We start from the raw sequence: 13,708 nt of genomic DNA on the forward strand, positions 1-13,708 counted from the left end.
GATGCTACATTTTACGACCAAATTTTAAAAAACAATCTTAACGTTCTGTGTGTAAGATGTACAGAGCAAGAATGGCCAGTGCAAATAAGCAGAAATTTTAATAATATTTAACTTAGAACTGTGTCTAACAGAGCAAACTACAAATAACGTAGTTGCCTTTCTTTTCTATAATTTAGCTTGAAAGTAAAGCTTTAACAGTACTATTAAATGAGGTGCGGCTCCTTTAAGAACTTTGCTTAACGGTGATCTGGTTGCTATGGACAACACAAACATTCTACATGAAAACTGCATAGTTTTAACTTCTTCAACCTGATTTTTGGCGTTGTTTTATTAATTTTGTACACCAAACGTTTTCAAAAATGCCACCGGCAGGTAAAAAAGGCTCTGGTAAGAAAAGTTCCCCTGTTCAACCTTTTAACAAGAACTGGGAGGCTGATCTCATCAAAGCGCAGTTCGAGGTTTGACATTTCGCCTACTCCTCTTTGTATTCTTGATACTTGTATATCACCAACATCATGTTGAGATAGATGGTGGCATATAACCCATATGTCAATAAGTTCCACATCAACTGTCGAATTTATTTAGGCTTACTTTTAAGCTTTTACTTTGAAAGGTGACCAACAACAGCCTAATTAGCAGCAATGGCGATTCTTCAATTAAACGGTTTACCCCGGTGTCATGACCTCTACAGGACACTTGGCTTGCCTCTGTGTCTCTCGTGGTTGGAGATGGTCCAGAAGAAGAGGAAGAACTCACCAAGTCTCTGGTTTTGAGTTTTGAATGTCCACAGCGCAAACTTTTCTCCCTCATATCGTGGGACAGCACAGTTGAAAAGGTATCTGTTGCTCTTCTTATTTATTTGACCTGAAAAAAGTGAAAGCCACGACATGTTTGAGCTCTCCGCTGTTTATGAAATCATTTCTCAGAAAAATGTTAGGCATATTTGGCTAACCGGAAATTTCAGCACCGACATAAAATACACTTTATAAAGGTTTCCCCCAGAAAACCTGCTACGCCCGGTGGTTGGGTGCTGGGCAGTCGTTCATGCGGCCCGTCATGTTTTTGATTTAAAAAATGTTTAAAGTAGAAAGGAAATTTGAAAATATTACTTGATAATTATGTGTTACTGAAAAACTGTAAGATTAATACCTGAACACCAACTATAAAATCTTTAAAAAATGCTAACATTTTGACTTAAATATATAAGCAATGCTTAGCCTGGTAGGGGCACAGGTAAAGCCTGATGGCCCACCAGGCTTATAATACACTGGGGGAAGCCCTGTTATAGTATTTGATGCTTAAAAGTTTCATTTTATTCTCATCTGACCAAAGCAAAACCCCTACAAATTTAAGTTTGTGAGTAATTTTTTAAATCACGGTACCACTTCCAAACAAGTAGATGGCATTTACTGCATTGTTGCTGCTTCTGATTGACCATTCTCCTCACAGATCTATAAGCTGGGGAATCCCAAAGCAAAAAAGCCAGACAATCTTCCCTTGTTTTATGAGGTAGGTTTGGGATGCTGGACGCTTTAGTTTAATAGTTGCACAATATATTGAATCACCATCATCTGATGTGAAACATTATTATCGTAAAGAACTGCTTGGTTGTAATATTTGGCAGACATTTGGTCGGGTGGACGGACGTTTAATTCTTGCATGTTGCAGATCAAGATGTCTAAAGTCATTAAGTATTGAGGGGGGCATTGCATTATTATTGGATGGTTTCCAAATATTGTGCAGCCTTCATATTTTCTTAGATCCATTGCATCTTAGTTTTCTTTTCTAAAAATATTTGTGTATTTGCGTGCTTGTGTCCGTTAATTAGTGTACTGAGCCTGCTAAGACTTTGCTGGATGCTGGAGAGGAAATTCCCATCGATCTGGTGGCAAAATTAGTGAAATTCCAGCTGCTGGAGGTTAAAGTCTGTGATCAGAAGAGACGGGAAGCTGAGCAGGTAAATGTTTTGCTATAAATCTCATTCTGTGTGTGGTAATTCTTTAGTTTGTTCACCAATAGTGGGATTTCACTGCACAGAATTACTTTAGAGCTCACATTGTCTACTAATGGTTAGTTTTAATGTTTTTTGTCAATTTCAGCTGAAAATTGAAGAGCAAAAAGAAAAGACTCGACCACAGTCTGAGGGCAAGGGCAAACAAAAGGACAAAAAAGAGAAAAAGGGAAAGGGTCAGACCCCAGGAAAGGGCCAGGCCGCTGGGGCAGACCCTTCCAAGGACAAGAAAACCAAGCTCAAACGCAGGGGCGATCCTGAGACGCCCGTATATATAGGTAAAGAAGTCTTGTCAGGAACTCTAGCCATTTATCTAGATGTGAATTTATTTCTTATTTAATATTTTTTCCGTTGCATATCATTCTAGTTATCACAATGTGTGTAGATACACTTAAAAAGTTAGAAATTTGACTTCAGCAGAGAGAAATAACAGGCTATGAAAAGATGTTTGTAATTCCTGGCTTTATTACCTATACCATTGTCTAAATATTATGATCCTCCTTTTGTCTGTCCTTCTATGTCTTTCGTAGGTTGCTTCCTACCTCATTTCGTGTCTTCCTTATGTCCCTCCTTTCTTTATTCCTTTTTTCCCCCCTTCTTTCACATTTAACTGACTCTTGTCAGGGAGATGCTGTTATTATCTCTGATTTTAATGCTCTACACTAACAAAGTGAGTTAAGGGTCATTGTTAAATTTGCAGATGATTCTGTAATTGTTGTAAGACAAGGAGGTGGGTCACAGTCCGGTTAATCTAGTGGTACGATAATATTTGCATGCAGTTAAATGTTTTGGAAACTAAAGAGAGTATGATTGATTTTCAAAGAAGTCGACTCTACCAACAATTGAACTCATGAATGGGGCAGTGGTAGAGATGGTCAGCCAGCATAGATACAGGGGCAAAATGTTTGGCCAAAGATAGCAGGTGAGCTTTTTGAGAAAACCTTTCCAGCTCTTAAGAACAAGAGTCACTAAGAGGGCAACATCGACTTTTAAAGACCGAAGGTTTACAGATGCCTGAAAGGCAAAATCAAACTGGCATTTGAGGTCTTTTATTCCTTTAGCTCTTGAGTTTTAATTGTTTTGAGATGAATTGTGCTGGTTTGAGTCCTGATGTAATTTTATAAACGTACGTTTGTTTGTTTTATTCTTTTTTTTTTTAGAGTGTTTTGTGTAGATTTTGTAGACTTTGCTACAAATTGCCCTTCAGGGAAAATAAAGTTTTTCAGTTCAATTGTATCTTTCCATCCTATGGATATTCTTTCTTCCTTTGTGTCCTTCCTTCCTTTTTTCCTTGGATTAGTTAGATTAGTTCCTGTGTTGTTGCTCCCTTACATCCTTTCTTTCTTTTTAACTCTTTACCTTTGTTCCATCTTTGTGTCCTTCCTTCCTTACTTCAGGGTTAGGATCCTAACTTGTGTCTTACTGTTTTTTCCTCAGATGATGAGCCAGAGGATGGTCCCCAACACTATATTCTGATAGTCGGCTTCTACCAGCCAAACCTGATAGGAGTGCTTAATACCATCGGTGTTCATGTTGCGAATGTCATCAAGTTATGCTCCAAGCACAAAGAAGTCTCTCCAGAACCAGTAGAGCTGAACGTTCAGGAGGAAGCGGAGCAGAGTTCTCCAGTTGTGCCTGCAGGTTGAAAGTCTCCTACAGGCCAGAAATATGAATCTATTATAACGTGTTCCGATATTCTCCAAATGTTTCTGTTTTCTCTGGTGTTCAGAGGTTCCAGAAAGTACCAGAAAACTCAACCTGTTCTGGACTCACCTGAGGTCAGCTTTAGACAGAGGCCCACCAGACTCTAAGCTCTATGATGTGATTCAGCTGAACTACATCGTCCCAGATCTCACACTCCCGTTCGAAATACCAGACTCTCACTCTGTGGTGAGCGGAGTCTGAACGTTTTTGTTATTATGGCTTTTACACATTTTAAGACTTTTTTTTTCCTCCCTGCAAATGTCTACAGCTGCTTAATGTTGCATGTCGGTCTTTTGCGTTCAGCTGGAGCTGGGAAACCGGGTGTTTGACGATGTTGCCAGGCTCATCTATGACTGTCTGCAGTGGCGCCGGCAGCATCAGCACTACAGAAACAATGTCCGGCTCATCCCTATACCCACAGCTGTACTAGAGGATGCACATTCTGTAGAGGTAAAACTAAAAGCTAGCATACAAAACTGTCTTTTTCAGAATATTCTGATCAGTTTCTATTCATCAGTGGATCAAAAGAGTGAAACTTGAACATGGTTTGATGTTCCAAATGTAAAATGATCCCTGGCACACATGAAAAGAGGTTTGATCTCAACCACAATCTACCCTAACCACAATCTGATTGAAAAATGTATATCTAACTGCTCAGTATTATTATTGTCTTATCCATTATTGCTATTATTATTAATAATATTTTTCAGATATTATTAACAGTTTAATTTTTTTGTGTGAACCTACATACCTTGACGTTGCTGTAGAAGCTGAATTTTCCTACTGTGGGACAATGAAGGATATTTCTGTTCTAAACCTATGGCTGAAGCTTGCATATAACTTAAACGTGTATTCTCTGAAATGCGTTCAGTCACAGTCTTCAGCTTGTTTGTGTTTTTATAATTGACCAATCTGCGTTTTTATTGACATATACTATTAATTTAGGATTTAAGTTACAAATAACAAATTTCTTTGCTTTCCGGTATCTTGAGTCTGATTTAATCCAAACATTGATGAAACATTTTAAGATTAGAGCTACTAAAATGCTGTTAGCAGAGGATGGTTTCGATCCATCGACCTCTGGGTTATGGGCCCAGCACGCTTCCGCTGCGCCACTCTGCTCTGTGCTTCATATGGAGAACTGTACATTATTTACGGATGCAGGAGGTCCTGCTGAGTTCTGCAGATAATTTCTTATTGATCTTATTAGTAGCAAAGCCAAAGAGCAATTTGCTTCTGCATTCATGCACCGCGGATGGTGCATGACATCATTGCCTCTTGTTAAATTTATATCAAAGATCCTCCTACACTATCTGCTGAATCGAGTTAGTCTGTTTTCTGTTTCTAGTTAATTAAAGCTTCACCTTGTGTGTTTCCAGGCACATGCTGAGCCTGTTGCTCAGCTGGTGCCTCGATCTAGAAAGAAGCCAACCAAAGCATCTTGCTCACCAATTTCAGGTTAAACCTCTCTATTCCTAACTTATCTGTCCACTGTTCATTCATATCCGTTCTTACTTTTTTGACATACCCTGCTGGTAAGGTCTTCTTTTTCTAAAATCTGTTTCTGTGTACAGAAAGCAAGCTGCCTTTAACTGTATCTGTGAACATGGACATGCGTTGCTATAACAATCTGTTGGACAGGGTTCCCCCTGAAGCCTGTTCTGTACCCCTGATATTACACTGTATGCTGGAGCAGGTAGGTGTGCAATGTCTCCCTACATTTTTAGGTTAAATGTAAAAGCTTTTTAACATGAAAGATTTCCTCCTTATTTACTGTGGCATAACCTGTTTTTCTTGCACATACATTTCTGTTCAGGTGGTGATTTCCTCAGAGTTGCCTGTGCTTCCTGTGTTTCCCGCTCATGAGGAAGATGAGAAACCTGCCCCCGGTCCCTGGTTAGATTGTGATCTGGTTAATTATATGCTCCAAAGCTTCCTGCCTCTGCTGAACACAGAAGAAGAGAAACATCATTTGTTAGATGAGGTCCTCACTACTGTGGAAAAGGAAGAGGACAAGGAGGTATGGCAACAACAAACAGACACGTCAGCATGTTGAAATATCCATGTAGATGAAGCTATATTATCTGCAGCATTGGTGGTTCAGTGGTAGAATTCTCGCCTGCCACGCGGGAGGCCCGGGTTCGATTCCCGGCCAATGCAGCAAATGCTTTTTAAATTGCGGTCTTTAGAACAGGCGTCTCATATTTCAGTTGGCAGGACCGACTTAACAGCAGTCAATGTTGTTCCGCTTTTTGTATGCTGCTTTTAGAGCCGCTGAAGAGCCATCATACGCACCCACTCTGACGTCAGCATCGGGGGAGGGTCGTATACTTCTATGAGCAGACTCGGCTGCTTTCTTTCCTTTGTTTTTTATCTTGAAGCGTGAAGCCACTTCAAACCTTGCCTAAACATACATTTTATTTCTTTTTATTAAGTGTTCTCACAAATCAGTCAAAACTGACTGCGCCATTTAAAAAGAAGTAACATTAGACAAATTAGCAGTTTAAAGAAGTGAAAAACGAAGAGAGAGAAATTTCTGGGTTGAGTTGTGATCAGCTGCAGAGCTGATTCCAGAACAGAGATTTGAGAATAGGGAGATCATCAAATACTAAAGTTAGTGAAAATGCTTTGAATAGCACTTAGACTGGTTTTAGCACTAACTTTTAAGCTGAAATGCTAAGGTTAGCTAAAATGCTGCCCATAACTTGTGAGCTATCCCCAGCATATTCATTAACAGCCTTAAGACATTCAGTATGTAAAGTTTAGTTTTTTTTATCTAAATTAACTAAAGAGCTAATGTTAGCTTATATGCTACTATTACCATATAGGCTTTCACTAGCGTGTAAACAAATATTGACCCACTTTCTTGAGTATGCTAGAGTTTGCTAAAATGCTGTCAATAGCATGTAGGTCATTTCTAGTATGCTGAATAATGTTGTCCTACACTGTTTACTAAGCAAACATTAGTTTATAATCTAAAATGTCCAGTTTAGATGAAAAGCTCTTAGTAGCATTTGGGCAAACCCCTCTAGCTAATATTAACTTACTCTATCAAGTATAACTTCAGCTTTTATATCAAAATTAGCTAAAATTTTAATTTTCACTCAAATGCTAACATTAACATGGCTATCACTAAGACTTTGACATCAAGCAACATATTCCATCTATTGTGAAAACAAGCATAAAAGCTAAAATTAACTAAAATACTAAGATTAACTAAAATATGGTCAGTAGCACATGGGTGATCACTCACATGTTTGATAACAGTGACTTACCCTATTCAGTGTGGTTAGCTTTGCTTTCATATCAAAATTAGCTATAATACTAATATTAGCTTAAATGCTGCCATTGTTATGTGGGCTATCGTGAGGAAGTTGATTAACATGGACTTACTCCACTTCAGTAATGACAGTGTATGTGGTAAAACTAGCTTGATTCTAGGGTTAGCTGAAATCCTCTCAATAGGGTGAGGTATTACTTTCCTGTTGACTAACATTTACTTACTCTATTGAGAATGCTAAAGTGTGCTAAAATGCTGCGAGTAGAGTGTGGGCTAACACTAGCATGTTGACTAACGTCCTACTCCATTAAGTATGCAAACATTAGTCTGTAAGCTAAAATTGGCTAAAATCTGATGTTATGCTAACATTGCTAATGATATGCTTAGTATTAGTATATTGACATTGAATATAAAACATTTTTACTGTTCTGCAAGTTAATGTCAGCTGGTTAGTGGGGATATCTGCTCTGATTCCCAGCTTGCAGTTGGTTGCCTAAAATATATCATAGACTCATAGTTGCCAACTTTAGTTATAAACAGCAACATCTGAATAGGAGTGATGGTGACACTCCTTTAGTTTGCATGCCATGACTTAGTTCACAAAATGACTATCATTCTGTTTAAAAATGGTGCTTTTTAAATGGTTCTCTCTTCCTTGTAACGAGAGAAAAATTTACATACCTTCTTTCAGCCAGTTGACAGGCAGTGCTTATTTTAGCAGTTTTGAAACCGTAATCCTTTAAAGCCTTGTTATATTGTGAAACCAGTAACTATATGATGCTTTCCAGTAGGTTTATTATGTATTTATTTATTTATTTACTCTTAAATTTAAAGGGAGTGTTCTTGTATGTTCTTCTGTGATATACTGAATGAACACAGTGCTTTCTAAGATCTCTACTTTCTGCTGTCTTCTACGTTAGAGACTGATGGAGAGTTATGGGACAGAGCATGCTCAGAGGCCTGGTGACCCTGTGATTCTCAGATACCACGACGAGAGGGGAATGCTACTACAGAACATCACCGTGAGGGTTTACTCTAAAGCTGTTAATTCCGTGTTTGAAGCATATCACTCTACAACTTAGAGTGATATGCTAGCTGTGTGTTCATCTACATGTGTGTGACCCATGTAGGTGTCTAAGGGTTTTAATCCAGCTGAGATAGAAACATCCATTTTGAAGACTAGTCCAGTCTCGGAGCTCATTCAGTCCGTCGCTGAACAGAGAAACGGTGACACCTGCTGGAGGGGAGTGAAACAACAGCTGCAGCACCACTGTACAGACGGTCAGAACGGAGCTCACCAAACCTGTTGCCAATTTGTTTGGTCTGTTCCCTGTTTTCTCTATACGTCTCACAGTTTCTTAACGTAATAATCTCTTATAGAGGGGATGCCCTGGTCCGAGGTGGAGCGGCTGTTTGATCAGAGCATGTTTGAGGCTATGCCACTGACCACGGTGGATCAGATGGGTGTTTTACTGAATGATGATGAAACACAGCAGACACAAACAGTTATCCCCTGGGCAAATCCTTTGTTATATGCTAAACAGAAGCTTCAAACCCCGCAGACTATAGGTATGTAAGCATGTTAAATCTGTCAGAGACGCCAGATTTCACCTGCGTACCTTATACTGTCACTTTTCTATAGAGCCAACATTTCTCACTGAAGACCCTGGAAGCTCAGAGGTATTGTTTACACATTATTTCTGCTGCCACATCAGTTTTGAATGTTTTATTTGAAAGAAAATATTAATTTAAAGATTGGCATTGATTTACTTGCCAGTATTTTTCTTTCTCTAGCAACCGAAAGCGGAAATTTGCAGCTGGCTGGATTTATATGAAATCCAGAATTGGAGACAAAGATGTCTGATCGACTGGTACTATACAGAACATCACAGTCCCACTGTTTTTCCACAGGTGGCTTTTGTTTATGACTCTTTAATTACAACAATATAGAACATCTCTGTTTCTGTTTCACTGATTTCATCATGAAAATCAGTGAAACAGAAACAGAGAATCCAGGTAATCATTGAGTTTGTTTAAAAACCTGCTTTTGTCTTTGTGCATAATCTGTTTTCTCTCTAAATTTGTGTAGTTTTCTGAATTTTTCTTCAAAAAGAAACTGGATTTGAGCTTTGCCCGTTCTCTTGTTTAGGTTCTGCAAAAGGCCTCAGAGGAATATTGTTGCATGGATATCTTCAGAGAAACCTATGCAAACATCTTATATGTTTTTTGCCACAATCCTATGAATTCTCACGGCCTGTACAAACATTTCTGGGATGAGGCCCTCCACACTGATGTCAAGTTCAGGTCAGTACTTCCTCCCTCACCGGACGCGGTTTCGTTGTTTCACAATCAGTAGAATTGGAAATAAATACTTAACAATCTAAAGAACAGAGTGTGATCAAATTGCCAGAAAAAAAAAACTGAGTATTGAGTATGCAAAAGTGTTCAGTTCGGAAATAAAATATTGTAGCGACTAGGTCAGTTGAAGCTGACATTCCTCCAGATCTGCAGGTAAATATGCTTCCCCTGATGTTTACCTTAGAAAATATCTGGAGCATGTTGCTGATAAAATCTACAACTGGACAAAGGAGGAAGAGGAAAAGAGGGAGGAAATGCTGATAAAAAGCCAGATGCCTCCTGAGACTCCAACAGGTAATGTGTTGGTTTCAGAAAAGTCTGTGTTGAATAAATAAATAAGCTGTTATGAAGACTTAAATCAGCATCTGTATTTCAATTTGCCTCATCGAATCCTCATTCAGTCCTTAGTGACTGGTTGTAATGGGGATTGAAGCTCAGTTGAACATAAAGTCGTGATAGTTTCACTTTTCTACCTCGAGTGGTGAAAGATTTAAGTTGGTGCAAATTTTATTAATCAAAAACTCACAAACCGATTTCTACTAACAGTTTGTGCAAGGATTAAATTATATAGTCATATATTTACAATATTTTCCTTTTCTGTATTGATTTATTTCAATTGCTCTGTTTATTCATTTATAATTTGGTTAATTTCATATTTATTGTAGCATATTTTCTGAATCTTTTGTACAGAGTTGTACAGGCCAAAACTTTTGTTCATATATTGTAGAAAAAGTATTTTCTGTTGAAGAACCTAAACATTTGACTTTTTTACCTGAAAGTCAGAAAATCTAAAATTAAATTCACATTTCTAGTCCTGAATTTTAGTTTAGCACTTGCAACAATTTATTTGGTTGGCAGAATAAATCAGTATTTTTATTACTTTTACTATACTTTTTAATCCATTTGCTATGGGAGATAAAATATCAAGTTATGTTTTTAGAGATCTATGTTATAAAGTGCAAAACCTCAGTATAAATGTGGTATAAAACCTGCATTTGTTTTATTCCTTAAAGACCTTGAATGCCCCGCAGTGGAGGAAGAAGCTCTGGAACCAGTCATCAGAAAGGAGTCCCTCAAAGTCGGTTTCCTCAAACTCAGCACTGATCTCACACCCGCGCCTCACAATTATTCAGTTACAGTAGCCTGTAATTAACCAGAGCCTGTACTGCAAAGCCAGTCCATCATTACCAGGACATCTTTTCATTATGTGACTTTGATATCCAGCAAACAAGGTCCCCCTTAGCAGCACTGCAGCATGTATCAACTTCTATAATTAAATCCCAGTTGTCTGATCTACAAAGTTTAAAATGGAGTTTAGTGTAAATGAACGACCATTTCTGGTGAGGAATGCAGGAAGGGGAGCTGGTAGGATATAAAACGGTGTAAATGAAGAATTATTGCTGGGTTATACTTTGCCTTGCCAAGGTATTCACAGCCCTTTAATTTTTTTCTCATTTTTTTTCCCTAATTGAAACGGCAAACTGTGATATGATTATGATAAGTTATTTGTGAAATAGAAGTGTTATTAAAGAAGAAAATATCTGAAGAGTGTGGAGTTCTTTTAACCCCTTTTAGTCAACAACGGGAATACTTAGAATCAACTTTTAGCTGCAGTTGCAGGTTTTTCAGTGCCTTTCTCTCTGACCAGCTTTTCTGTCCGCACTGATGAAAAGCAACCCCGCAGCATGATGCTGCCATCACCATGTTTCACTAGTTAAGGGAGTGTGAATGGTAGCTGCTTGAGTGTTGCAGGGTTTACACTCTCATCATTCTAACAGCTTTTCACTTTCAGGTGACAAATTCACTCTTTCTCACACATATAGTTGTGTCTCACTATACTTGTGTGAACTTGCATTTACTTATCTTAGGGAAAATATTTTCCCTAAATCTAACCACTTGAGTTTATATCTGACAATAGCCTAAGAAAATCTCACCCCTGACCCACAAATGATATTTTTCCATTGAGTGGTTGCTCAAAATGTCCACACAACTACATAAAAACATTCACAATACTACCACACACTCTCACACACATGATCCTGTATAATCATCATTATCATCTACTTTGATGCCAGAAAGTAATTGGCGTGCTTTATATTTTAGGTGAGGTACATTGTAGTTTGTGGTAAACAGGTATCAGTACTTTTACTGAAGCTATTTTCAGATTTATAAAACGTTTCATCTGCAAAGAATATTATGTAAACTGTAATACCTTCTCCTTCATTGACATACCAGTCTGCAAATTATTTATTTTAGTCAAAAATAGACGTGGCTCTATTTCACATTCCCAAGCAGAAGCTTCACTTCTCCTTTGAAGTTGTGGTTTGTGTTGCCTCACAGGCCTGGAAACTGGAGCAGGAGCGACTGAAGAAAGAGGAGTTGGACAAAAAATCAAAGAAGGAGAGTAAGGGGAAAGGACAGAAGAAGACAGAAGATGACAAATCGTCTGACAAGAAACGCAAAGCTCCGACTGGTGAGAAGATGAGCAAACCAGATAAAAGAGGCAGCTCAGCCAAGATCCCCACCGGATCTGCCATTTCCATAGCATCTTCTGATGCTGAAAAGGGAGGTCTTCAGACAGAGGAACTGGACAATGTGAAGAAACACACAGAAAAATGGAAATCATTAAACACGAAGGCACTCTGTCCTCCTCCAGCTAATAAGTAGGTGTTTATTTATTTTTGTTGCCGTAGAGATTCATCGGCTACACCATGGACGGACAGCTGATCCACGTGTCGGGATGTGTCCAGCAAATCTACACCTCAGATGGAGGACGCATCACTGTGGAGAACGTGAGCTTTGTCGAAGGTATTGATGGTTAAAATCCATCTGCGACCGAGAGTTTCTAACACATTTGCTCGTTTAAAGTGTATTTGGTAGTTTGCATTGGGATTCCTCGGCCCTCGCCTGAAGTAAACGATGTTCCATCTCCAGGTTCCACCCTAATGAAAGTAGCGTTGAGGAAGGACGGACACCATTTCTACACACACGTCAACCATGTTGTTACCAAACACCTGAAACCTGCCAGCGAGCCGCAGGACAAAAAGAACATGGAGCCAAAGGATGGAGTGAAAGGTAACTTGATAGGGTCTCATCAGTTTACATAAACTCAATGACTTTATTGTTTTATTAGGTTGATTGATTGACTAATTGATTTATTTGAATCACTCTCCTTACAAGGTTGAATGATTATCTGTTATATAATTATTCCACCTTGGGAAAATAACTATTATAGTTCATCATTAACTCTATAAGACCTAACTTTTTGAATATTTTTGCTTATTTTAATTGTATGTCGTTCTTTAAATGTCCTGAGTAAATATAGATTTGTCCATTTATTCATAACAACTGGAAGTTTCAATATCTAGCAAGTTATTTTTGCAATTTACCGTCTATTAAAAGAGCACCCTTCAGATTAATTTCACTTCCTGTTATGGCGGTGGTGAATTTACCGTAATAACTTGATATTGGCTAGGAAGCGCAACGCCTCCCCTTTCAGAAACTGTTGAAATTTTTCAAATAACGCAAAGTGTGGCGGAATTACAGTACTGCAAATTTGCCTGGATTGTTGCGGACCTGTTCGATCTGGAAGGGTTAAAAAGCCTAGATGACTTAAGTCTATGCCCTTTGGATCTGTTCTTGCCTTAATGTATTTGTATTAATGTTAATGAAAAACCTCTCTGTTATTGTGTCTCAGTTTTAGAGCAAGAAGCAGTGAAGCTGTGCTCCTTCTCAGCAGTCCTTCAGAGTCAAATCTACCTCTCATACAGTTTCTATGGCGCAACAGGACAATACAAAGGTTTATTACATAATAACCCAGATAATAACATATTCTCTTGTTTGAGTTGGAAACACCTGAACTGTTCCAAATTGGTGCTCTAAATATTTATCATGGACTATGTAATTTTTTTGTGTGAAACAGAAAATCATATTTATTTTGAGTTTTAGAGAGTCTTGAGGAGGAGGCGGCTAAGGAGGAAATCCCAAAAGCCTCCCCAGAAGAACCCGTCACTTGGCCTTCTCCCAACTCTGGCTCCATGACGCCACGGCAGTCCATTATGGTCAGACTTCCTGTCCCGATCACTAAACACTGATATAAAACCTAAAAACACTGATATAAAATGGAAAAGCTTTGATATTAAACTCTGAGATGTTTTGCTGTGGTTCATTAACCAAATTGCTGATATGTTTTAAGGAGTGTCCAGAGCAGCCAGCTGAGCCATCGCCTCAGCCGCCACCTCCGCCACTGCCTCCGTTCAACAGCCTCAGCCTTTCTGTTCCCAACGGCCTGCTGCTGCAGTTTCAGCTTGACAACTCACAAGGTCAGTCTGAGCCGGAGGGAAACTACGGCAACT

At 38.7% G+C, this 13,708-nt stretch overlaps 1 protein-coding gene and 1 non-coding gene across 6 annotated transcripts in view; both read left to right on the forward strand.

Annotated features, from left to right (window-relative positions):
• Window positions 1–267: 267 nt before the first annotated feature.
• The window catches only part of spag17 (sperm associated antigen 17), a 31,502-nt gene continuing 18,061 nt past the window's right edge, over window positions 268–13,708 (forward strand). For 4 of the 5 annotated variants that reach the window (XM_044097594.1, XM_044097597.1, XM_044097596.1 and 1 more), the window contains exons 1-25: window positions 268–458; window positions 692–835; window positions 1,450–1,509; window positions 1,829–1,957; window positions 2,100–2,289; window positions 3,449–3,652; window positions 3,741–3,901; window positions 4,019–4,165; window positions 5,095–5,173; window positions 5,290–5,411; window positions 5,532–5,735; window positions 7,916–8,017; window positions 8,126–8,276; window positions 8,376–8,564; window positions 8,638–8,675; window positions 8,790–8,906; window positions 9,145–9,299; window positions 9,538–9,647; window positions 10,367–10,431; window positions 11,694–11,948; window positions 12,047–12,161; window positions 12,288–12,428; window positions 13,051–13,152; window positions 13,296–13,414; window positions 13,549–13,675. In XM_044097594.1, coding sequence (XP_043953529.1) covers window positions 360–458; window positions 692–835; window positions 1,450–1,509; window positions 1,829–1,957; window positions 2,100–2,289; window positions 3,449–3,652; window positions 3,741–3,901; window positions 4,019–4,165; window positions 5,095–5,173; window positions 5,290–5,411; window positions 5,532–5,735; window positions 7,916–8,017; window positions 8,126–8,276; window positions 8,376–8,564; window positions 8,638–8,675; window positions 8,790–8,906; window positions 9,145–9,299; window positions 9,538–9,647; window positions 10,367–10,431; window positions 11,694–11,948; window positions 12,047–12,161; window positions 12,288–12,428; window positions 13,051–13,152; window positions 13,296–13,414; window positions 13,549–13,675 — 3,325 coding nt within the window. In that variant the 5' untranslated portion in view covers window positions 268–359. The remainder of the gene's footprint in view (window positions 459–691; window positions 836–1,449; window positions 1,510–1,828; window positions 1,958–2,099; window positions 2,290–3,448; window positions 3,653–3,740; window positions 3,902–4,018; window positions 4,166–5,094; window positions 5,174–5,289; window positions 5,412–5,531; window positions 5,736–7,915; window positions 8,018–8,125; window positions 8,277–8,375; window positions 8,565–8,637; window positions 8,676–8,789; window positions 8,907–9,144; window positions 9,300–9,537; window positions 9,648–10,366; window positions 10,432–11,693; window positions 11,949–12,046; window positions 12,162–12,287; window positions 12,429–13,050; window positions 13,153–13,295; window positions 13,415–13,548; window positions 13,676–13,708) is intronic. The other variant, XM_044097595.1, reaches the window with a different exon arrangement.
• trnag-gcc lies at window positions 5,805–5,875 on the forward strand. The gene has a single exon. It is a non-coding gene; the product is annotated as a tRNA-Gly (tRNA).

The sequence above is a fragment of the Gambusia affinis genome, linkage group LG18 (genome assembly GCF_019740435.1).
Source record: "Gambusia affinis linkage group LG18, SWU_Gaff_1.0, whole genome shotgun sequence".
In the NCBI taxonomy this organism is placed as follows: Eukaryota; Metazoa; Chordata; class Actinopteri; order Cyprinodontiformes; family Poeciliidae; genus Gambusia; species Gambusia affinis.